At 33.8% G+C, this 16,996-nt stretch overlaps 1 protein-coding gene across 1 annotated transcript in view; it reads right to left on the reverse strand.

Moving 5' to 3' along the window:
* TERF1 (telomeric repeat binding factor 1) overlaps positions 1-16,166 on the reverse strand; it is a 38,241-nt gene extending 22,075 nt beyond the window's left edge. Inside the window, exons 1-4 of the mRNA XM_003775251.4 lie at positions 15,831-16,166; positions 8,511-8,606; positions 3,736-3,857; positions 1,816-1,899 (exon numbers count right to left, since the gene is read on the reverse strand). Coding sequence (XP_003775299.2) covers positions 1,816-1,899; positions 3,736-3,857; positions 8,511-8,606; positions 15,831-16,056 — 528 coding nt within the window. The 5' untranslated portion in view covers positions 16,057-16,166. The remainder of the gene's footprint in view (positions 1-1,815; positions 1,900-3,735; positions 3,858-8,510; positions 8,607-15,830) is intronic.
* Between the last annotated feature and the right edge of the window lie 830 nt (positions 16,167-16,996).

Raw genomic sequence — 16,996 nt, forward strand, 5'->3', positions numbered from 1 at the left:
AAATTCTTTCCCATATTTTATATTCCTCATTCATCCAAACTAATTACATTATGTTGTTGTATCCCCAAAATCTGTCTTGACACTTTACTCACATTTTCTATTTGAAAGACCCTTCCCTTCCCATAACTCCCTTCAGCCTATAAAAGACATCTCATTTAACGTCTACCTTAAATTTCACTTTTTTGCTGAAGAATTTTTTTGACTACCCCAGCCACACTAATCTTTCCTTTCTTCTAAAGGAATGCAGTACTTTTTGCCTGCAAAAAGCATTTTGAAATTTAGTATATCACTTTGTAGTATTAACATTTTACAATTCATCTGTTCAACTAAAGATGATCTTTCAAAAAAACATTGTGTCTCAACACTTAATTTTACACATAAGGAAATGCATACCAAGAAAGATAGAGTTGTTTATTATGTGGCAGAGGCAGAGTTTTAAACATCCGTGTCCTCTTACTCTAAATCCAATGCACTTTGGGGGCACCATATTCTTAATCTTCCTCCATTATTTTAAGAGATAGCCAAGGTACATATGAACTTTAATAAGCCCTATTTAATTGCCATCGTTTTAAGTCAGACTCTGCTCTAGCTAGTTTTTTAAGACTGGAATAGTACTGCTTACCACATCACCAACTACTTAAGAGAGAATAGGCTGCTGAAGATAGGCCGATAACAATGGTCATCTTTCCATCCAACCTGTGCTGGAAGATATATCAAATGAGGGGAAGCTACTTCCTTCAGGGGCAGCACATTCTCATTTTCTAATAGTTCTTACAGCAATTAAGCTTTGCTTTTCTTAGAGTCAAAAATCAACCTTTCTTCAATTTCTACCCATAGTTCAGTAATTCAGTCAATAGGGGCTCAGAATGACAAAGGTTAATCCAACTCCTTATGAAAGCCCTCCAAGCCAGCTTTTTTAAACACCTCTCTTCCACCACACCCACCTCCAATAAAGCTAAAACACTCCCACACTTCCTTCAAAAGAGCTTTAGAACTAGGATTCTGGCTATAGTAATTTGTCACCTACCTCAAAGTCATTCTGTTAAAACCCTTATCCAAACACAAGGCACCAGAATTGAATACAATACTCTAGAGATTTTTATCTGAGCAAACTTAAGTTTTCCATTTAAACAGAAAACATTCTTTTGCGTTTTAATAGCAAGAAATTTAAGTATACAAAAGAAATTTAAATTGTTACATATCCCAGTGCTTACAAGTCTTCATTGCTCTAGTATCTACCTCAAGACACTAAACTAAGAAGCTAGTTGATGGAGGAGGCAGTTGGGTGTTAAAGGAAAGAAGACTCATTAAGGACCAAGATTCAAAATGAGAACAAAAGAGAAATCACAATCATAAAAGTTATGAGTAAATTTAGATTAAGAAATCAGTTTTCAAGGTATATTTTAAAAATAGAGAAAATAAAAACAAAACTGAATACATGATGGATAAACTTAAAGAATTCAAATTCTTTGAACAAAAGATTTGAAAAACAAAAATACTAAATCAGAGAAAATATGGCAGAATGAGAAAACAAACAGCAGCAATATTCAAAAAAGTTAATAAATTTTATACTAGGTAAAGCATCTGACCCCCTAATAAAAAGATTCAGCTATGCAAAGTCAACAATTCTAGGAATTCCAGAAGATCATAATGAATTAACAAAAACTAAATGCCACAATGCAACCCCCCCCCCCAAACTTTAGAATACAGACTCTTAAGAAAACTACCCCAAAATATCCATTAATTATCAGAAAATTCTAATCCTTTAAATTTGATTGCTGGTAGTGCTTCAACAGTTAACAATCTTCCAGTTACCTTATCTTCTGTGTCTCCAAATATTCTTTCGAAGACTCCTTCTGCTTCTTTATAACTTGCTTTCTCCATACAAACTGCTACAGCCTAAGACAATATAAAAATGTTAAAGATAGTAGCAAATACATTGCTTAATTTTCTAAAAGCAATAAGATCTTTAAGATGGCATTTGAAAAATTGTACATTTTACATAGCTTTATAAAAAAATTAAGAAACAATTTTTTCCTTAATGATAAAAAACCTGACTTGAGAATGCCAGAAAATTTTACTTTGGTTAAATTCCTGTTTAATAAATAGCCAAATTACAGTTCAGTTGCTGAGCAAAGACTCTGACAATTGTCATGGACATGGGAAGGTATCAAATTTACAACATCCAAGACAAATGGTTATTTCAACTTCTCTTAACAAGAAATTTTTAGTACATTGAATTTAAATCTGACTCCCTAGCAGCAGACAGAGAACCCACTCTGAGTTTAAATTTAATACTTCCAAGCTGAGATCCTAGGCAAGTTACTTAACTTCAACTGCCTCACCAAATAAACAAAATGAACGAGTCTGCCACCACATATCTCTAAACTCACTCCAGCCAAATATCAGGAATAGTAAAAATAAAACCTCCGATGGTTCCTCTATATTCAAGTCAATCCACTTTTAGACAGTTAGTATCACAATAGCATTTGAGAAAATTGTGGAAAATGAAAGAAAATTCTTATTAGGCAAACTAGAATCTTTAACAAATTCCATTTCTGAATATCACATAGCTGACTCTAATGATGTAATGGGAATGTCACTACCTCATTATGACAGTTCTATTTCTAATGATATAGGTTAACCTTTCCAATAACAAAAAGCACTTTAAAAAAACAGATAAAGCCATCTTTGACACTCTGGGAGCTTTGAAGAATTTATATTTCCTTTTTCTAGTTTAAGTCTTAACTTCAATTGTTTCTCATTCATAATTGCACTTACCGCTAACTCCTTGATATTCCTGAGAAAAAAATTTTAGCTTTTGTTATATCTTATTTTTTTATTATAGCTTTTTACATATGCATGGGTAATTTTTCAACACTAACCTTTGCAAAACCTTCTGTTCCAAATTTTCCCCTCCTTCCCCCCACTCCCCTCTCTTAGATGGCAATATTCCAATACATGTTAAATCCAATATATGTATACATACCCATAGTTATCTTGCTGCACAAGAAAAATTAGATTTAGAAAGAAAAAAAAAACTTGAGAAGGAAAACAAAAATGCAAGCAACAACAGAAAGAGTGAAAATGCTATGTTGTAGTCCACACTCAATTCCCATAATTCTCTCTCTGGGTATAGATAGATGGCTCTCTTCAATGCTGAACAACTGGAACTGGTCTGAATCAATTCATTTTTGAAAAGAGCCCCATCCATCAGAATTGCATCATATAGTCTTCTTGGTGCCATGTACAATGATCTCCTGGTTCTGCTCATTTCACTTAGCATTGATTCATGTTAAGTCTCTCCAGGCCTCTCTGAAATCATCCTGTTGTTCATTTCTTACACAACAATAATATTCCATTTTTGTTACATATTTTAGAAGTGTGAAGCATTTGTATATATGCTATAATTCACACTTGTATCCTACTATGATTTATCTTGGATTAACAACTTTTTAATAGTTTGTATCTAAAATTCTTGTTACTTTGCAAAATGACTTTTTTTTTTTGGTGTAAACACAATGAAGTATATTCTGTTTTCAGTATTTACTACACCTAAGCACAAACTATTTAGCTTTTAGCAGAGAAATCTAAAGATAAAGTTAAATAAATTCCTAAAAATGTTAACTGTCTTATTTCCATTATGTTAATGGCAATTAAAAAAAAATTTCCAAGATCATATCTTTTTTCATTACATATATTAAAAACACATCTACATAGGTATAATGTACAGACCTGAATTTCAAGTAAATCACGGATTTGGTCATGAAGTGGTTCTTTTTCCTTTCTAATTTTATTCCAGATCATCAAGGCTGATTCCAATGGAGTAAGTCGTGCATCACTTTCAAACTGTGCATCTTGAGAAAAAAAGAAAAATAATACAAATAATTTTGGGGGTTACAAAGAAAACAATCACTAACTTATTTAACATAGTACAGTGGTAAACAAATGATTATTTGTTTTTGATAATTTCCATTTTAAAATTTAAAATCCAATTTTTATATGAGACACCTGGTTTTTACCTAATGAAAACATTTTGGAAATAGACTATGCTAAATTGTAATGAGTTCATACAAAACTACAAGTTAATAAATTCATTAGGTTAAAACTGTTTTCAATAAAACTCAAAGGACAGTCTTAAAAATCTTTTGCTATATTGACAAAAATACTGTAGTGTTATATATCTTCTGATACTGTGTAATTCTGGCTTCCCCAAGGGAAGAAGAAGAAGAGAGGAAAATCTGAGCTAAATACAAAGAAAATTCTAAATGTGAATCGGAAGAAGTTGGGGATAATTTGAAAGAGAAAGAATGATATGATCTATAGGGGAAGAGCTCAATTCAAAAAAAAGGATTAAAAACTAAATGAAAAAGTAAATACAACTAAAGAGAAAAATAAGAGGAAAAGGTAAGTTGGCAAAGCGATGCAGAAAAAAGTAAGTAAAACAAATTACTAAATTGGTAAGCAAAACATATTGGTAGAATAAAAAGAACTTAGTTAATGAGAAAGAGTGTGGCAGACATAGTAAGTTTTAAGTGGCTTAGAAAGTAATGTGTAAAGACCTACAAACAGCTCATAAAGAAAGCTAACAATAACAATCATTCTGGAGAATGGGAAGAATACTAATAATGTGTTGTATTTCAGGGTGCAGGTGTTTAAACTTTGCCACAGCCAAATAACTTGCAATGTATCATTCAAGAGTAGAATTGCCTTCCTTGAAGAAAAAAAAAGTGAACACATTTTCAGGAAACCAAGTAATCATCAGAAACAGATAATTAATTGTGCCTTAGAGGGGAAAAAAAATGGAAGTGGGGATCAATGTGAGACCCAAATGAGAAAACAAGTAAAATGCTTTGCTATATAAATACTGTTGTTATATATTAGTATTGAAAAAAAGAAGGGGAGTTAGGTGATATAATGGATAACAATACTGGCCTTGGAATCAGGAGAACATAAATTCAAATTCAAATCCAAATTAGCAATATGACCCTGGACAAGTCACTTAAACTCAAGTGCCTCAAAAGAAAGACAAAAAAGAAAAATTAACTTTCTTCTCAGTTAAATTCACATATTCCTTGAAATTATGTAGAAACCCATTTGGGATCTATGTCTCTTAGATTAATTATGGGGGGGAGGGAGAAGAACAAAAATTTAAGAGTGGAAATTAACCTTTGTGTCAAGTTAAAGATTAGAAAATTATTATTGCACAGAGGATAAAGGGTAGAATAACTTAGACTTCAAAGTGAGAAAATAGCTTCCCAGAAGCTATCCAGAAGAGATGAGCAATTATTTGCCAACCTCAAAACTGAGAAGTTTGTTGTTCCTCCTGTGATATAATAGGGAGCCTGTAAATAGTTATCAGAATGGATGACTACAACCCAATTTCATCAATCTGCTTGTGCAGAAATGCCACAAGGAATCTGGAAAGTATTGGAAAAACTAGAGAATTGGACAAAATAACAAAATTCATTTGGAGAAATAAAAGATCAAACATACACCAAAAAAGTAGTTGCAGGGACAATAACACTTCTAGATTCCAAACTATTATAAAGAAGGAATCAGAACTATTTGATACTTTAATAATTTTATATGTAAATATATAAAATATCTCATTGAGAAAGGCAGAACAATGAACAAAATTAGACAAGGAAGAATCTGAAATAATGGAACTCGGTAGGGTTCAATAAACCATAGCCATAACATATTGAGGAAAAATTAAAATGGAAATATCTTAACTTTTGCCTCATATACAATTATAAAACAAGAGGGATATAAATAATTTGCTCAACCATTCTATAATGCAATTTAGAACTATGCAAAGACAATTTTTAAATAAATATCCATACTCTCAAAAGGTATCTCCAGGCAGACTGAGAGATTTCATTGCTAGGAGGCTTATACCCCAAGGTAATCAATGGCAAAAAGAAAGGCTTCATATACAAATCTAGATATATGCAGAAAAGCACTTTTTTCTGGTAAAGTTAACTGCAAAGTACTTGCCCATCAACTGGGTAACAATGAAATAGTTTTAGAACATCAATGTAAAAGATTATGGTGCTATAAGAAATGATTTATATGAACACAAGTTTAGGAAGAACTAGATACAGATCTTCCTTGAATGGTTACAAAGTAAGCAAAATCTCAAAAAACAACATGCCCATTCATTACAATATAAAAAGAATAAATCAATCAAAACCGAACACCTGGAACACAGCTAGGTGGAGAGCAGATGGAGTGTTTACTTACAGTCAGAAAGACATGAGTTCAAATCCTTACTCAAATACTTATCAACTTTGTCCCTCTGGACAAACTGTTTAACTTTGCAAGTTTAGTTTCTTCATCTAATTAATGTTTAACATCTCAGGCTTCCTCAGATCAAAGAATATTGTGCTGTGAATAAAGTCTGAAAGTGGTTCTAGCCAGTCATTATTTGATTCCATAAACAACCAATAAAAAATTACATCATTACTCCAATGAAAATTACAATGTTTTTAAATAGATTTTGCATTCAATGTTTGTAATGCAGTACCTTCCAACTATCATTCTGAGAAAAATATTCAATATGAACGGGTGAGGTTTCTTAGTAAGGTCCAAGTCCCTGTTGGGTCACATTTTTATTGTAAACTATAGCTACCAACAATATAATTTTTATCCTTTTAAAATTAATTAACTGATAATTATTATTTTTAAAAACACACATTGCTTTATGAATCATGTTGGGAGAGAAAAAATCAGAACAAAAGGGAAAAAACCATGGGAGAGAGAAAAAAACAGAAAAAAGAAGTGAACATAGCATGTGTTGATTTACATTCTGTCTCTTTAGTTCTTTTCCTGGATGCAAATGGCAATTTCTGTCCAAAGTCTATTGGGACTGCTTTGAATCACTGAACCACTGAAAAGAATCAAGTCTTTCATAGTTGATCATCACACATTCTCTTGCTATTATTGTGTACAATGTGTTCCTGGTTCTCCTTGTTTTGCTTAGTATCAGTTCATGTAAATCTTTCTAGGCCTTTCTAAAATCAGCTTGTTCAAATTTTTTAATAGAATAATATTCCATACTTTCATATACCTTAACCTGGTTAGCCATTCCCCAATTGATGGGCTTTATTCATTTTCCAATTTTTTTCTACCACAAAAAGAGCTGCTACAAACATTTTTGAACACGTGGGTCCTTTTCCCTCCTTTATGATTTCCTTGGAATATAGACCCAGTAATGGTATTGCTGGGTCAAAGGATTCCTATGGACATAGTTCCATATCTCCAGAATGGTTGGATCATTTCACAATTCCAACACTGCTTTAGTGTCCCAATTTTTCCACATCCCCTCCAACATTCATTATCTTTTTCTGTCATGTTAGCCAATCTGAGAGGTGTGAGGTGGTATCTCAAAAGTTGTTTTAATTTGCATTTCTCTAATCAATAGTGATTTAGAGCATTTTTTCACATAACTACAGATGGTTTTAATTTCATCATCTGAAAACTGTTCATATCCTTTGATCATTTATCAATTGGGGAATGGCTTGTATTCTCACAAATTTGACACTTCTTTATATATTTTAGAAATGAGACCTTTATCAGAAATACTAGCTGTAAAGATTTTTCTCAGCTTTGTATTTCCCTTTTAATCTTGTTTCTGTTGGTTTTGTTTGTACAAAAACTTTTTTAATTTAATGTAATCAAAGTTGTCTATTTTACCTTTTGTAATGTTTTTCAGTTCTTTTTTGGTCATAAATTCTTCTCCAAAGATAAATTATTGTGTTGTGTGTGTCTAATCTATTCCACTAATCCACCACTTTATTGCTTAGGCAGTACTAAATGATTTTGAAGACTGCTGCTTTATAATATAGTTTTAGGTTTGGTACTGCTAAGCCACCATCCTTTGTTTTTTTTTTTTCCTCCATTAATTTCCTTGATATTCTTGACCTTTTGTCCTTTCATAGATGAATTTCATTATTGTTTAGGCAGAACTGGCATTTACCAATATAATTTTCTAACTTTTCTCCTATGCACCTTTTATTAAAGTTACCAAATTATCAAGGAGTGTGTGTGTGTGTGTGTGTGTGTGTATGTGTTTGTGTATGTTCAGGCGCATACAAATGGCATATATTAGAGAATTAAAGTTTGAAAAATTTTGTCAAGCTCTTCACTGAAATGTCTTCATCTTCCTCAATGTTCTTTAATAAATCTGGCTATAATCTTTATGTAATGTAATGTGCTACATGTGAAAATTTTGAATTAGTCAATGAAAAGGAAATAAATGCTTCATAGCAGTTTTTGTTGAAGAGGGAAATCACCACAAAATTTAAAGTCTTATATATATTGTTTGCTATACCTTGTAAATTCTTAAAAAGGTATTTGTGAAATGACTAATATGATGTCAAGTATACATCAATAAAACAATTTTTTAAATGATAGCTTCTATTTGGTTGTTATTCCAATTGACATAACTTTCAAGAAGCCATGCCATAAGTATTTTAAAACTAAGAAAGAACTGAAAAAATATTTACCCAGTGTTTTTCCTTCCACGATTCTTGTTAAAAACTGGCACACATATATAGTTCTTAGATGATGTGCTGTTAGTCTGGTGAGTCCATGAATAATAGCTGAAAGAAAGAGTGAATTAAATTAAAACAAAAAAGTGATCCAACAGGGTCACTGTATAGCTAGGTTAAAAAAAAAAAAAGCATTTTTTGATCATAATTCCTATGCATTTATACAGATAATATAATTAGGTTGAAGTAACACATTAATGATTTCAATGTAAAACAAATTTAGTTATACTTAAAATTTGATAGGTATATATTTCATAAAATGTATTTGTAATTAAGTTTACAGATAGCTGCTATTGTGATGAAAAGTACTCTAATCTTGATGAAAAATAATCTTATGTGAATGTATAAAACCAGTATGGAATTCTTTACTATCATCTACTCTTCAATTCCTTGGTTCCTTGATCTATAATCATTCTTTTTTTGCTAAATTCCAATCTTGAATTACTACAGATTTCTCTGCTGTTGGAGAAAGCTAAAGAAGTCTCTCTAATTTCACTGAGGTTTTACTACAGCAAGGAAATATTTTTGCTCAACTCATTCTAACTTTACAGTATTTTTTCCAAACCTTCAATCTCCTCAAATCTCCCAACTCTTCTATTCTCAGCTATGCAACTTTGTTGCATATTTTTCTGAAAAAAATAAAAGACCATTCATTACTCATGAATCTCTTTTTCCCTTTTCTGCATTTTATATGCCCACTTGACATTATTTCTTATTCTCTCCTTTACTGAAATCTGAATATGAAGTAGTCCTTTACCAATCCACATTGCTCCCATATGTGCTTCTGATCCATATTCTTCTCTAGATTGCCCCCACAATTATTCCTTCTTTTATCTTTAGTCTTCTTAAGTCCTTCCTAGCTTACAAACCTCTTCCACCCTGAAAAAACATATCCTTACCAGACCTATCTATCTATACAAAGCTACCGCTATTACAGACTCCTAGAAAAAGTGTTCTATAAAACCCATTGCTTCCATTTTGTCTCAATTCTCAACCAGTAAGTTGAGACAATCTGACTTGATTGCTCTCAAAAGTTACCAATGAACTAACTGCCAAATTCAATGGCTCTTCCTTCAATCCTCATCTTTATTGGCCTCTTGCTATTTCTGGGACAGAATAATCTAAACTCCAATTTGGAGCATTTTTACTGGTTATCTCAGCTAACATTCATTCCATTTTCTGCAAAAAACCTTTCCCAGTCCTCCTTTATCTTAAGAGGTTTTCCTGTATATATACATAGCATATTATTTACAAATAATTACTTGCATATTGTTTCCCTTATTGGGTTGTAAGCTCTTTAAGAGCAGAGACTGTTTTTTGCTTTTCTTTGTATCCTGGCATTTTGTACATGATGGATACTTAATAAATGCTGACTTGCCACTTTCTATATAGCATCTGCTGATACTGACCTCTCCTCTTTGTTTTACTGCTCTCTCTTGGATTTCATCTCACCAAGGTGAGGAATCAGCCTTTAACTTTTGGTTTATTATAAGGTTGTCCTAGGTCTCCTTTGCTTTCTTTACTCTCATTTGGTGACCTCCTCAGCTCCCTAGTTTAACTAATATCTCTATGCTATAACTTATATATAATCACTTTGGACATGTCACCCAAATAGAATTCAATTCTTTAAAAATCCACTTATCTTTGGAACTCTTCTGTTTGTTAAGGGCATTTCCTTCTAGTCACACAGGATCATAACCTTGGCAGTATCCTTCACACCCAACCACTGGCCCCAATGTATCTAACTGATTTTGCATTTATCCCACCACTTTCTCCACTCAAAATCCACATTAGTCCTCATATATCTTAGATAACATTTCTTCTTTTCTCTTTCAAATAATGCCCCCTCCATCTGCCTCCCGCAACTCCCAAATGCTCATCAGTATGTTCCTCCATACTTATTCTACTTAGTTCTGGATTCTCTTTCATGGAGAATCTTAATGGATAATTTGAACCTTTCAGAGCATATTCCAGTGACAGGTTCTATTCCTCTAAGTCTTGGGTATATAACTATTCAATTCAAATCCACTACCTTGTATTACTTCTTTTTGTTTATTATCTAAACTTTGTCACATTTCTATATATCAACTTCAACTATGGCTTTTATTGTTGATTCCTCTTTTGTATTTTGTTTTCTGTTAACTATTATCTAGAACTATTCTTCTTGCTGTATTAGATATGCTAACTACCCAATTTGGTAGAGATGTGTAAGACAGTTTTCTCCCTCATCTCTTTTCAATTTAAAGCCCTTTGAACCAGATTTTTAAGATTCTAAAGTTGTACCACAGTTCTCTTTAATTGTCTTGAGTTTCCCTGTACTAGTTTCCCTTATTGTCCTGACTGAGTTTCCCTAATTGTTCTGCCTCAGTCTCCTTAACTGTTCTGCCTCAATTCTCTTAGTTGTAAAACCCATCTCTGGTCCATTAAGTCTGAGGACCATTTGCTCTAAGGTTATAAATTGTCAATGTGAGACTCAAGATGAGGGGAAGATCAGACTTCCTGACTCCTAACTCCTTCTGCCCTCAAGAATTTATGCCACTACCTCCTCTAAAATATTCCAAAAGATAAGATTATCCCGGATACCACATTGACACCTTTACTTCTGTTTATTCAGACATCCTGACTCTGGCTTTTAGCAAGAATTTATAGCCTCCCCCCATCCTGACAGAACCAAATGGGTCTGTAAAAAATTTCCCACTTCTTTCCCCTTCTCTGTCTGAAAAGGGTATATAAAGATTCGGGATTCTCCCATTCATCACTGGATACTTTGAGACAAGAGTCCTGTCCAGTCAATTATACTCTCCAATTAATAAAATATTAAAAACTCTCTAATCTCCATCTTGTCTCAGTTTCTCCAGCATTACACTAAAGATTTTTTTTTTTTGATTAGATCTTATTAGATCATTTTATTTTTGGATGATCAGTCACAGCTTCACTCAAGATGATCCAAATCTTTTTCTTAAAACACCACTGTTTAAACCAGCTGTTCTTTTTTCTTTCCAACACCTCTGTTTTAAATCAGCAACAGAAATAGAAACCTGTTGTATGTCTAAGTTCTTTGATTTCTTGCTTAGGACACTTCAAACCTTAAGAATATTTTCTAGGATCCTTATGGCAGTATCATTTGCTCTCATATCAATCATGAAAGCATGTATTACACTTAACAAATTTAAGGACGAGTTTTGTCAAGTTCCACTTATTTTGATCCAGGAAGTGAGAGAAAGACCTCTTAAATATTGATATCAGGTTGACAAAGCAGTACTCCTTTATATATTATATGTATATAAAACAAAGCCAAATAAGTAGTTGTATCAGGAGTTCAGATGGTTAAACGTCTTTCATGTAGGTGAGACATGGATACATAGGTAGGTAAAGGAAGGGAAGGATATCATAGAGAAGAAAAAGAACAGATGTAGAAGCAAGAATGGAGACAACTGTTCAAAAGAAAGGAAGAATAGTTTGATAAATGGATTTAACACATAGGGTTTTAACTGGGAAGCTAGATGTTGCAGTAGATAGAGCAGCAGGCCTAGAGTCAGGAACATTTGAGTTCGAATCCAGTTTCAGACACTTAATAACAGAAGACTTTGGGTAAACCACTTAACCTCTGACTACCTACCTCTATTTATTTCACTTTAAAATGGGTAAAATAATAGCACCTACCTCCAGGCTCATTCTGAAAATTATAATAATAATAGCTCACATTTACATAGTTATCCCTAGAGGGAGAGGGGCAGGGGGGAAGAGAGAGGGGCAGCAATATGGAAAATATGTGGCCCTCCCTTATCAGAGAAGTATCTAAATTTTTAGTATTAAAAGACTATGTCAATATTATGTAATACTATACATGTTTTATGCATTTCTGAGTTTCTAAACTTTTTCTGTATCATCTCTGGCTTCTCTAAAACTTCCCCCAAATTACCATTTAATTTCTTATACAGATTACTGGGGTGCTGCTGAAATAAAAAAGTAATGAGTTTGGCCATTTTTGGTCTAGGATCATTGATTTTATTGGTATAATAATTCCTTTTTGAAGAAAATCTCCTTTCTGTCAATAAAAATGATTATTCTACAAATTAAAGAATTAAAACAGTTGCCTGAGTAACAGAAAGTTTAAGTGACATCCATAATAACACTAGAAGGCAGGTTTTCCAAATCAATGCTTTATTCCATATTGTCATCTGTAGATTAATACGTAATTCTTTTTAATAAACTACAATTTAATGGAATAAAAGTGAATCAACAATGAAAGGGCTCATTCTAATAAAACACATAACTGCAAGAGCAAATTAAAACTTAATTATATCGAATTCATTTATTCTGACCCAATTCTTCTGAATAATTAACTACTGAAACTGAAATCTAGGTTGTCAGAGGAAAAAAAAATGCTGAAGATCCTTACAGGAACAAAAGATCTTTTTAAAGAATAGAAAAAAAAAGAGTACCACAACTGAAGAAAAACTGAACAGGCAGCTAGGTATTTACCCTTCTCAGAACCAGATTAACACAAAAGCAAGGACACATAATAGAGGATAATTTAAGAATATGATTCAATTTCTTAAAAAAGAATGTTAAAGACAGCTTAAGGCTCAGAATGGACTGAGGGTTGTCAAAAAGCTAAAAAAAAGTTTTTAAAGCTATATGGAAGAAAGAGAAAAATTGAAGGAGGTAGATCTTGAGTTAGAATGTAGCTATGCAAATTTTTATTTTTTATGGTTACTCTGCCAAGGAAAAATCACATTTGCACTGGAAACAAAAGAACAAAAATGGCTTAAGAGATAGTAAGTGAGCACCTGGCTATCCTTGAATTTAAATTAACTGGGTCCATAAACCACATTTTGAGGAATGGAAAGAACTAGTGCATTTGATTGTTAAGACATAGTGGCTAGCAGAGTGACTAGTACAATGCAAAAGCATAAAAAATGCTTGTTCAACGTATTAAACTGAATGTTATTCATACATTCAGCATATACAAACTATAAGCCATTTAGCTTCATTTCAATTCCTGGAAAATTCTATAATGGATCCTTAAGGTGATCATCTTGAAAAGAAAGATTTATTACTAAAATGGTTTCTTAAAAGGACAGATTAAATGCCAGACCAACCTAATTTCCTTTTTTGACAATGTATTACTAAACTGGCAAATCAAAAAACCAGATTTTCTTGATGGAGATGTGGTAAAAGAGCTTAAATTGGTTGAATGGCAAATTGTCATTAATAAGGCAACAGCAATGGTTCAGTGGAAAGAATAATATATTTATACTTTGGGGAAATCAGTTCAAATCCTACCTCTGCCCCAAAATACTTATATGATCTTGGGCACAAGTTCAATTTCTTTGGCCCTTAATTTCTTCACCTGAGTGTTAGTCTAGATGTCTCTCAAGTCTTTCTGAGCGTTAAAGCAACAATCCTAATAAATATCAACTTCAATTTGGTAAGAGGTCCTCAGGGATCTAACATTTTTAGCAATGATTTGGACAAATGTATAAAGAAAATATATGCTAATAAAATCCGCAAATGACAAAGTTGAGAGGTTTGTCACAATGAAAGACAGACGAAAAGATCTAAAAAGAGCTTGCAAATCTAGAGCAGAGATTCTTAATTTTATCTGAGTTACAGATTAACATCTCTGGCCTTCCACAAAAAACTACAGATTTCTTCTCAAAATACTCTTTTAAAAACACCATCAAAATATTTTTTAAAATAAATCTCTGATATGGGTTAAGAAAGCCCCTAGGCTACAGTATTTGGCTGAACTACATAAAAATGAAATCTAATAGGGAGACATATAAAATCTTATACTTGAGTGCAAAAAATTCTACAACCTTCTTCAAATATGAAATGGTACTGGTAGAGGGTGGCTTTGGAGTAGGAGGTGGATAGGGTGAAACTTCTGTCAAATCCCTCTTTTGATTCACATTAGGCAGGCTATGAGACATATTACTTAAGTGTCTCAGGGCTTCCCAGGTAACTCTTTAAGTGACAAGGATTGCAAGTGCAGAAAAATACAAAGCTGAAACTTAAAAGTTTTTTTTATAAGTATCTTATAATAAATATAAAATAAGATTTTATAAGTAGAAATGACCTGAAAGAAAATGCATTAGCATCTGCTTTGTCACTGGACCCCAAAGAACAACAAACTTTTCCAATGAACTTGCAGCTAAAACCTTTTTAAGTGTGCTTGCTGTCTTCCCCCATTAAAATGTGAGCACAGAGTAAGAGCTGAATACATTTTTCTGACTTTTAATTTTCTTATACCTTACTGCCTTCCACATACTCTTTATGATTTAGTGATTAGTTCCTTAACAAGATCCTCCTTTGCCCTACATGACACATTTCACTAGCAATACACCTATCCCTGGAATTTTCTCTATACTCCCCCTACTGGCCTCTCCACCCTACTCTAGCTGTCAAGACAAAAATTGCATTGGCCTTTCACGATTTCCAAGAACAACAATAATAGCTAATACTAACCACCTTAAAGCTAGTGCCTCCATTAAATATGGCCAATTTATCTTTCAGACATGCACATTTTATATTTTGCATGATTTCTCCTGCACTGGATTGTAAGGCACTAGGGTTGCTTTTGTTTTTGTTTTTTTGGGGGGGAAGGAAAAGTCGAGGAGTATTTCAGTTCCTTAATAAAAAACCTTCCCTTTGTTAAATTCTCTCCAAATATATTATATACGTTATAAATCGTCCTTATGTAGAGGTAGTTTGTGCATATTTGTTTGCACGCTCTGTCCCGTTAGACTGAGCCACTAAAATGGCAAGGTTTGTTTTGTTTTTTGCAGGAGATGCCTTTATATCCCCAGGATTTAGCATAGAGCACAGGTACATAACAAGCCCTTAAAAGTTGTTAGCAGATTTGTCTTGAAACAGGGGTCTTTTGTGTTTGTAACATCCTCATCGTCCCAGACCAAGACAAAAGAAAAAACAGAGCCGTCTTTCTCTACTGCGACCCCGGGAAGCAGGGGTGTAGACGTCGCAAGGAGCAGCCCGGGGACAGATAAAAGCCAGCCACCGAACCCCTAGCAGCCCACGCCCACCCCAGAAAACTCGGGCATAACGGGAATGGGAGTGGAAGGGGGAATCAAAAAAGAACACCTTTCCCTCTCGCCCCGCCCCCTGGGCCCCGCCCGCTCTGCGGCAAAACCCAGGTCTCCGCTACAGCGGCCGGCGCGAGGCAAGTAGGGGCCGGGTGCGGGGCCCGCGCCGCCGGCTCCGGAACCTCCCGGTGTCTGCCGCCCGCCAGCCGCCCCCGGGCGCTCTCACCCTCCGCAATGTTGCGGTTGCGCTTGAATTCTTCGATGTCGTCCTCACAGAAGGCCTGGCAGAGGTTAAGGCAGAAGAAGTCCAGCATCCATCCACAGGCCAAGGAGTCGGCAGCCGGATCCATGGTGTAGGGCGCGGGCTCTTCCTCCTCCTCTGCCTCGAAAGGGACTAATTGCCGCTTCATGGCCCGGATATATGCTCGTTCCCGCGACGACTTGGGCGCCATGGCTTCGTCTTCCAATCTCCAGCAGCCAGAGACCTTCCGCTCTCCTCTCTCTCTCTCCGCAGTATTTTGAAAAGAGGCTGAAGGAAGCGAACAGGTCGACGGGAGAAAGGACAGCCCACTTCCTTTTTTAGTCATCTCCCGCCCTCCCGGCGAATTTCTATGACCAGTCAAAACGCGGGACCGATGAAAGGCGGTTTCTGACTGGCTGAGGGTTGCTTCAGTCATTCTGACTCAATGCGACCCGCCCTCTCTGCAGCAAAGGAAAAATTGATCCCTTTCTGCTTTTGCTTGGTTCTTTGGAAGAAAAGACACGGTGTCAGAATGAAAACAATAACTACAACTACAAGATACTTACTGCCTACTGTGCTTTTGTTATTTTTTTTTGCCTCAGGTTATAGGAAAAAAATTTAATCCGGAGTATAATGGCTTTGCTAGTAAGTGATAATAAGAGCTACTTGAACCAGCGAGACCACCTGTCCGGGCTGGATGAAGGCAGATGCGAAACATTTGTATATATATGTATGTGTGTGTGTGTGTGTGTGTGTATATGTGTGTATGTATATATATAATATATATAAACATTTATGCATATATATATACACACATAATATATATATAAACACTTATACACACATATACACATAATATATATATATATAAACACTTATACATATATACACATAATATATATAAATATTTATACATATATATACACATATATATATATAAATATTTACATACATATATATATACATAATATATATAAACATTTTATAATATATATTATACACATAATATAATATATATAAACACTTATACATATATACACATAATATATATAAATATTTATACATATATATACACATAATATATATAAACATTTATACATATATATATACACATAATATATATAAACATTTATACACACATATACACATAA

The sequence above is a fragment of the Sarcophilus harrisii genome, chromosome 1 (assembly GCF_902635505.1).
Source record: "Sarcophilus harrisii chromosome 1, mSarHar1.11, whole genome shotgun sequence".
Lineage (NCBI taxonomy): Eukaryota > Metazoa > Chordata > Mammalia > Dasyuromorphia > Dasyuridae > Sarcophilus > Sarcophilus harrisii.